Source organism: Bos grunniens, chromosome 26, assembly GCF_055505025.1.
Source record: "Bos grunniens cultivar Pamir isolate PY7600 chromosome 26, Bosgru_T2T1.0, whole genome shotgun sequence".
NCBI classification, from domain to species: Eukaryota; Metazoa; Chordata; class Mammalia; order Artiodactyla; family Bovidae; genus Bos; species Bos grunniens.
Window position 1 is genome coordinate 41,594,384 of NC_141190.1, and position 8,917 is coordinate 41,603,300.

The window sequence follows — 8,917 nt, forward strand, 5'->3', positions numbered from 1 at the left end:
TGATGTGACTATGCAGTCATTTTCATTAATGTTATTTCAACATTGGTGTAATTTCTGCTTCTTCAGTGACCTGTTATGAACATATCAATAATTAGTATATGACTAGAAGTATACTAAACAGTATCAAAGCTCAAAACATCATTGCAGGAACAGTATTTAGGTGAGTGACAGCCAGCTAAGTAATAATGAGACCACGCCACTTGCCCACCTGCCACTTAATCCAACCTCCTCTTGCTCCTGTGAGTGTGCCTACAGCATCCACTCCAGGGTTCTCCACCAACCACAATTCCATTCCCACGGAAGGGACACAATATATATTCCAAAAAGAGAAAGATGCTCCTATTACCTCGAAAGATGCTTTCTCTAACTGCCCTAAACTGGGACACTTCTATGTATAAAACACAGGCCCTTCTACTTTCTGTCTATGGCCATTTAGCCCAGCTCTCCATAAAGCTCATGTCCTGCCAAGCAGACGCTGTCTCCACCTACCACCTCACAGTAGTTTCAATCTAGGATAGTGATGACACATAAAAAAAAGCTTGTGACTGCTTCTGGTTGCCCTAGAAATCAGACCAAGGCATCCTGAAAGATCAACAGTAGGTAGCTGAAAAGTCTGCAAGAGGGCCAGAAACTTTAATGGCTGGAAAACAGGAATTTGCAGAATTGAGAATGGGAGATTAGAGCTGAGAGAAAAGGACACCAAGAGAGGAAGAGTGAAGAGCAGAGATGTTGCTCGTAAAGCTGACGATTGATAGGGCAATGGCTGAGGCAGAAGACACCAAAAGTAAACAGCGTGGGGCCCTAGGAGCAGCGGAAGTAACCAGTGATGCTCAGAGGAGACAGAACAATGGGGGGCTGCGGAAGGAGCAGCTGGCAGTGCAGACCCAACCCTCACGGCTTCCTTTGGTGACCGACTCAGAATGGTTGGCTCTGAGTGCAGAAGAACAGTAGGTATTACCGTCCTTAATTTTTGAGTAAAGGCAGGAGAGTATCATTTGTATGGGGATGGGTGCAGCACAGGAAAGAGGATGTGGTCTGGAGTCACACAGACATCCCACCTCTGAAACAAACTGTGGGACTCTAACAAGTCACTGAACCTCTCTTCACCTCAGTCCACTTGGCCGTGAAACGGGGGATAATGAGGCTGTTTGGAAGACTAAATAAAGGAATCTATTTGCGTTCTTAGTACAATGCCGAGAGTATGATAAACTCTAAAATGTTGCTATGGAGATAATGTAAGAATTGCTTAACAAAGAAAAAATATGAAAGCAGAAATGAGTCTTTGAGAAATTAAATAGCAAATAGTGGTTTTTTTTCTAGTTCTGTTATAAAATCCTTCTCTTTTGCTAAGAAAAGTCAGAGAAACAATATTTACAACCCAGATTGCTAAACAGAGAACCCTGTTTGCTAACTGAGCAGGTTAAGAAGCAAGGTCTTGAGGATGCCTAAGTATGATTGTGCTCCATCATCGGTGGTAAATGTCTCTGCTTTGTTTTTCTGCATTAAATTAAAAACACAACCCTTTCTTGCTGTCAGATTGTTTTATTATCTATTTAAAACGTAAATCTTTCACAAGATTAATGAAATGTTATAGTTACATAGCGGTTATTGGAAATTAATGATAGCTTATAGATTAAATTTATTGTTCATCACCTCATGCATAAGTGAACTTAAAATGGACTTAACTTCGAAAACTCAACTTCTCATCAAAGGCAAGTTCTCTGTTCTACTAACAATATACACAAACTGTGGTTTGTGGAAGTTGAAATTGTAACGTAACTCAGCCTCTCCTCTCCACTGTTGAATGTACTATTGACAGCTTCAACCTCAGACACAATTTGGCTCTTTGTTTATGCTTTTACCAAAGAGCATTTCTTCCTTGATTTGAGAAAAGAAAAAAACATATCGTAGAGCCCTGCCTATTGACACACAGAAACACCTTTTGCTACATATTAAAAGTGAGTCCCCAAATCAACTCACATTACCATTCTATCAGAGTATGTTTCCCAGAACCTTCCTCCAAGTCTTAGTATAATTTCTCTTTTTGCTCTTCTAGATTGGCCTGGGCCAAAAATATTCAAGACCCTCGGATTGCAGTAGGTTCCCACTCCCCATTAGAAAAGAAGATTAAGGTGAGGAAATACATTTACCGTGAACATTGGAGCCAGTCATAGAATCATAAAAATGTACCACCCAGGTAAAAAGGGCCCAGGAATTTCAAGGGAGCATGCTTTGCTTGTACTGTTTGATTCATTGAGCACCAGCGGTGCTGGCTGGACAGCAATGAAAAAAATAAGGACTTAGTCTAGTGAGGGATGTGGACATTAAACAGATAGTGGCTGCAGATTGTGAGAAGTGTCGTGAAAGGAATTTTGTTTTATTTGAATGAGTTTAAGATCTGAAGGAGTGACACTTAGGCTTAAAACCTAAAAACTATAATATATACATACGTGCCCTAGTGAGAGTTGCTATATTTTGTGTTTGGGAGTATATAAAGGAAGAATACCTGAAAAGGCTCAGATGGGAAAGTTGTTGTGGAACAGAAGAGTCAGTGTGGCTGCAGCAGAGGGAGCAAGGAGTCCGCCTGAGAGACTCGTTTGGAGCTGTAATCAGGAACCAGTTTATGGATGCCACCCTGGACTCTGTGATTTTTCTCCCAAAGCAGTAAGATGCCATCCCAGGTTTCTGTGCAGGAGAAGTGGTGTGTTCAGATTTATGTAACACGGAGATTGTACTGGCTGCCGTGTGACCGGTCTGATGGGGCTGGAGACAGAGGGAGAGAAGTGGATTCAGGGAAGCTAATAAGAGGCTGCTTCCCTCTAGGGTCGGGGCATTTTGAAGTTAGAAGGGACAGGACTGAGAGGGGAAGACTGAAGGAAGCACTGTGGGAGAAGAAACACGTGGGGCTGTGAAGTAGGCATATCCAGGTGAAGCAGAGGTGAGCTCCGAGCAGCCTGTGTGCCCCGACGGTCTCGCTCACCCCTCACTCCCACTCCAGTGCCGGACGCACACGGTACATCACTTGTTGAATGATCAAGACTGTCTTGGTCCAAGGAAGCCCGAGTGTGACTTCTCTGTCCTAAGTTGAGTTTCTCTGCTACACTTTTCTCCATTACATGTAGAAGGCAGCCAGCGAAGCAGGTGGAGGGGGTGGCCACGAGGTAGGAAGAGGATGAGGGACCTTTCGGTTACTTGGGGACATTCGGCTAATGGCTGGAGTAGCGCGGGGGCCCAGCGTAGCCTTAGTCACACGCTCTCGGCTACCGTCTGGAAGTAAAGTATTCCAAGGAGCAGAGAGCGGTCCCCTCTGGAGAATGGTGCTGAGAGGCCCATGTGACAGCCACAAAAACGAGATCACAGATGACCCAGATGAGAGCAGGCTCAGACGAGGGGGTGGGGGGAGGATGGAAGCCAAACTTAAGAGGTAACTGCTTCAAGTTACACAGCGAAGGGGAGCAAAAGGGGATGGTCCATAGAGGAAGCGTTTTCCTTTTTTTGTTTGAAGATGATATATACTAAAGCATAATTTTATGCTGATGGATTGATTCAGTAGACAGGAAATTTTGAAGCAGGGAAGGGAATTTGATCATTGTAAACTGAAGTTCTCGAAGCTCAACAAACAGGTGGAGGAACTGACATTTTTTTTGCCTGCTCTGGGCCTTCATCACTGCATGCGGGCTTCCTCTAGTTGCAGCGAGCAGGGGCTACGCTTGTCGCAGTGCACGGACCTCTCATTGTGGTGGCTTCTCTTGTTGCACAGCACAGGCTCTAGGGCGCACAGGCTTAGCTGCCCCACAGCATGTGGGGGTCTTCCCAGACCAGGGATCAAACCTGTGTCCCCTGCATTGGCAGACGGATTCATAACCACTGGACCACCAGCGAAGTCCCAGAACTGGCTTTTGATAGGTGAAAGGGCAGGAAGGCAGAGTTCGGGATAGATGCATGGGGTTGTTCCTGCAGTGGGAGGAGTTCCTGAGGGCCTGCTTCTGGTTTTTCGGGGATGTAAGGGAATGCAGGGGGAGGGGAGGGGTGTGGAGGGGAGGGGGCTTGAAAAGGAAGACAGGAAACAGTTACAAGAGCCTAACTGGGACATAGTGTGAGGGTGCCAGGCGGGGCTGTGGCTACCTGAGAACTGTGCCATGGCCTGTATAGAGAATAAAGCACAACCAACTGAAAAGAGCTCTGATACTTCCCTTTGACAAGAATTTAGGTGGTGTCCATTCTCCAGAGGTGAGGAAGTTGCTATCCCAAAAGACTCAACAGGAGCGTGAAAGACTTGATCAACTAAAGGCCATGTCTTTTGACTTCCGGTTCGCCCAAGCAGAGGCATACTACTATCAACGCTACCAGGAAATGCTGGAAGAAGCATGCAAGCACAAAATGGTTCTAGAAGGGGAAATTAAAACAGAGGAAAAGGAAAGGAGACCACAAAACGAAAAAAAAGAAGATGCTAAAAAATGGCACTATTTAGTGTCTGAGAGAGAGCTGAACCAGATACAGAAACACATACACCGAGCTGAACGAGCCAGAGGCCTCAGAGACCACAATTATCAACTGCTCCCTCAAAGCATCTCAAGTGAAATTCCTTCCCACGAAGTATTAAACCTGAAGAAGGATGTTTCAACTGAAAACATCCAGAAAACACACAAAGCTAAGGCCAAGCAGTACAGGGTGGCCTGGGCAAAGAAACAGATAAAGGGACATCAAGACCGAATGATTCGAGGGAGAGAACTCACGGAGCAAAGAAATGGTCAACGACGTGCTCAAAAAATACCTGCACAAGCTCCTGCTTTCCTGAAACCTCTAGTGAAGAAAAAGGAAGTAAAAGAATATGAATGGGTCACCACCTATCCCATTGTCCAGCCTTATGCGGAACCACTTTTAGAAGTGACCATTCTGATGGAAAAGTCCAAAAAAGAGAATAAAATTGGAAAACCACTCCGAAGAGAGCTTTTGAGTATACCGTCATTTTTGAGAAGTCAACTACAAAAACATAAAGTTTAAATTATTTTCTAGATTATTGTATTTCTTTTTCAGGTGAGCATACCTTCATAGATGTTGGTGCAATAGAATCTAATATCTTATAATATTGTTTCTAAATGCGTCACACTGAAAAAAAAGAGGTTAAACCATGAGCTCAGCATTCCCAATGTTTCAGCTCTGTACAGCTAACCCAAAACCTTGTGAATTAAAACCACCACCATTTTATCTCAATTCTGTAGCAGGCATTCCAGCAGAGCTCAGCTGGGCCATTTTTCTGCCCCCACATAGCACCACTGGCAATGCTTGGAAACATTCAGTGATGGCTGGGCTAGTCCGTAGGTCCCAGATGGCTTAGCATGGATAGCTAGGGGGCTGAATCTAGCTGGTCCCTCTCCCTGGCTTCCCTCCCCAGGTAGTTTAAGGGCCACGTAGTAGTTGGACTTATTACCTGGTGATTCAGGGCTCCAGGAGGCCTGTCAGATGCTACAAAGGCTTCTTATGACCTAGCCCCAGAAGTCCCAGAACATCACCTCTGCTTATCCTACTAATCAAAGAAGCCACCAAGATCAGCCTACATTCAAGAGGGGACAAGCAGACTTTTTGTCTAAAAAAACATGGACTTTTTATTTCAACCTACCATTCCAAACCTCCAAAAAGTTGGTCACACACCTCTATTCTTTATTATACTTTTCATTTTTCTTTTATGTGAACACTGCTCATAGGAACAAATATTTTTATACAAAGAAACCTGCAATTCCACAGCTTCTGCATTGACCTTGACTAAAGAACCCTGGCTCCCTCTCTAAAGACAGTGTAAAAGTTAGAATTATGATGCAGATAACACACTGTCTTGTGTTTTCCAATGCACCTAAAATTTAATTGGATATCATGTACCTGGGCCCAGGGCATCCCTGATGGCTAGTTGCCAACGCAGGGACATGTGTTCAGTCCCTGGGTCGGGAAGATCCTCTGGAGTAGGAAATTGCAAGCCAATTCAGTATTCTTGCCTGGGACATCCCATGGAGCCTGGCAGGCTAGTCCATGGGGTCACAGAAGAGTTGGACATGACTTGGTGACTAAATAACAACCTGAGTCTAAGCCCTAGACCTGCCCAGAGACTCTAGAACATAGTTCCTTAAGTGGCTTACAGTCTATTAAGGGAAGAGAACAGCATATGAAATAAAACAAAGCTGTGTCCAGTCCTATGGTATAAAAAGGTATACTGACCATAAGGACTAGAGGAGGGTAGCAGTTGGTGGGGATGTGGGGTGTGAGAATGCGTTTTGGATGACAACTCCTTGGGCAGGCAGAACAGGAGAAACTCACACTGATGCCTGCCTCCTGCCAGCCACTGTCAGCACAGAAATGAGGCACAGACTCAGTTCCCCTGGCGGATCTCCACTGCAAACAAGCAGCCCGAGGAGCACAGAATAACCGAGGTAAGCACATGTGCTTTCAGAACACAGCGTTCTAGAGCAGTGGTGCGCAACTTTTTTGGCACCCGGGACTGGTTTAACGGAAGACAGTTTTCCACAAGCCCTGGGGAAGGGAAGGAGGAGGGCTTCAGGATGGTTCAAGCGCATCACACTTATTATGCACTTCTATTATTATTACATCAGCTGCACCTCAGATCACCAGGTGTGAGATCCCAGAGGCTGGGGACTCCTATTCTAAAGGAAAAGATGTTTTGGGGATCCTATATGACTGATTTTTTTTTTTTTTTGACTGATTTTTGAGAACAGATTAGTTTGGTTTTTTTTCCCTTCTCTTCAGAGAGTTAAGAATTAAGTGGCCGATAATCTCACTGTCCAGATAACTTCTGTTGATAATTTTTTAAAATAACGATAAAGTACATGGAAAACTCAACTACAGAAAGATACAAAATGCAAAGGAACAGCTTTGCCACCTTAGTTTGCAAAAGGTAACCACTTTTAGGATTCTTAATGATGAGAGTCTGAAACAAGTAGAATGCACATGGAGGAAAAATTGACTCTAAACATACATGCTTGAAGAAAATAAAATGTTAAGACCACATGTGATTCGATTTCTGCAAAATGTCCAGAATAGGCAAATTTATGAAGATAAGAGATTCATGGACAGAATGCAGGTTACTGGTTGGATAGGGCTGAGGGTTTAGAGTGGATGGAGGGGGGCAGTGACTGCTACTGGGTTGTGGGGACAAAAATGTTCTAAAACCAGATTGTGGTGATGGTCGCACAACCCTGAAAGTGGACTAAAAAACAACGGATTAATTACACATTTTAAATGGGTGAACAGTATGATATGTAAAATATATCTCAGTAAAGCCATTTTACCAAAATGAAACCAACAGCAGGAATTCAGAGAGGAGGATGGAGAAGGCAATGGCACCCCACTCCAGTACTCTTGCTTGGAAAATCCCATGGATGGAGGAGCCTGGTAGGCTGCAGTCCATGGGGTCGCTAAGAGTTGGACACAACTGAGCGACTTCACTTTCACTTTTGTGCATTGGAGAAGGAAATGGCAACCCACTCCAGTGTTCTTGCCTGGGGAATCCCAGGGATGGGGGAGCCTGGCGGGCTGCCGTCTATGAGGTCGCACAGAGTCAGACACGACTGAAGCGACTTAGCAGCAGCAGAGAGGAGGAAGCAAGCCTGGAAATGCAGGTAAAAGGCCTGATCCTCTTGAGGCTTTGAACATTGGTAAAGAGCTCAGGGTATCAAATCTCAAAGGCAGTGGGGAGATAACTGCGAAACTGACAAGTGGTCTTGAAGACATGGAAGAGATCTAAAGGAGAGACAGTAAGTGGGGACACAGACAGGAGCCTGTAGCAGAAAGCTGGGCAAGATGCAGAGAATCAAGAGGCCGGATGGTGATTAGTGACTGATGAAGGCAGAGCCTATGGGGGTAAAAGAGAAGAGAAACCCTAGGTTTCTTTATGATTAGTAAAGGTGCCATCCAGGAATTACATGGACAATGAATTTAGGAGCTGTTTTCAGTTCAGTTCAGTTCAGTCACTCAGTCGTGGCCTACTCATTGCGACCCCATGGACTGCAGCACACCAGGCCTCCCTGTCTATCACCAACTTCTGTAGTTTACTCAAACTCCTGTCCATCGAGTTGGTGATGCCATCCAACCATTTCATCCTCCGTCGTCCCCTTCTCCTCCTGCCCTCAATCTTTCCCAGCATCAGGGTCTTTTCAGATGAGTCAGTTCTTCGCATCAGGTGGCCAAAGTGGTGGAGTTTCAGCTTCAACATCAGTCCTTCCAATGAACACTCAGGACTGATCTCCTTTAGGATGGACTGGTTGGATCTCCTTGCAGTCCAAGGGACTCTCAAGAGTCTTCTCCAACACCACAGTTCAAAAGCATCAATTCTTCGGCACTCAGCTTTCTTCACAGTCCAACTCTCACATCCATACATGACCACTGAAAAAACCATAGCCTTGACTAGACAGACCTTTCTTGGCAAAGGAATGTCTCTGCTTTTTAATATGCTGTCTAGGTTGGTCATAACTTTTCCTTCCAAGGAGTAAGCATCTTTTAATTTCATGGCTGCAGTCACCATCTGCAGTGATTTTGGAGCCCCCCAAAATAAAAGTCTGCCACTATTTCCCCATCTATTTCCCATGAAGTGATGGGACCAGATGCCATGAGCTTAGTTTTCTGAATGTTGAGCTTTAAGCCCACTGTTTTACTCTCCTCTTTCACTTTCATCAAGAGGCTTTTTAGTTCCTCTTCACTTTCTGGCATGAGGGTGGTGTCATCTGCATATCTGAGGTTAATTGATATTTCTCCCGGCAATCTTGATTCCAGCTTGTACTTCACCAGCCCAGCATTTCTCATGATGTACTCTGCATATAAGTTAAATAAGCAGGGTGACCATATACAGCCTTGATGTACTCCTTTTCCTATTTGGAACCAGTCTGTTGTTCCATATCCAGTTCTAACTGTT

General features: G+C 44.7%; 1 protein-coding gene across 2 annotated transcripts; it reads left to right on the top strand.

Annotated features, from left to right (window-relative positions):
* The first annotated feature begins 597 nt into the window (after positions 1–597).
* On the top strand, positions 598–5,015 carry LOC147344452 (RNA polymerase I subunit H-like). 2 transcript variants are annotated; one of them, XM_086377941.1, is made up of 3 exons: positions 598–947; positions 2,057–2,132; positions 4,204–5,015. In XM_086377941.1, the coding sequence occupies exons 1-3, from the start codon at positions 727–729 to the stop codon at positions 5,002–5,004; spliced, it is 1,098 nt and encodes a 365-aa protein (XP_086234067.1). In that variant the 5' UTR covers positions 598–726; the 3' UTR covers positions 5,005–5,015. The 2 variants fall into 2 exon arrangements, with proteins under 2 accessions (XP_086234067.1, XP_086234066.1); XM_086377940.1 differs by lacking the exon at positions 598–947 and having other exon boundaries at positions 4,211–5,015.
* The last annotated feature ends 3,902 nt before the right edge of the window (positions 5,016–8,917 follow it).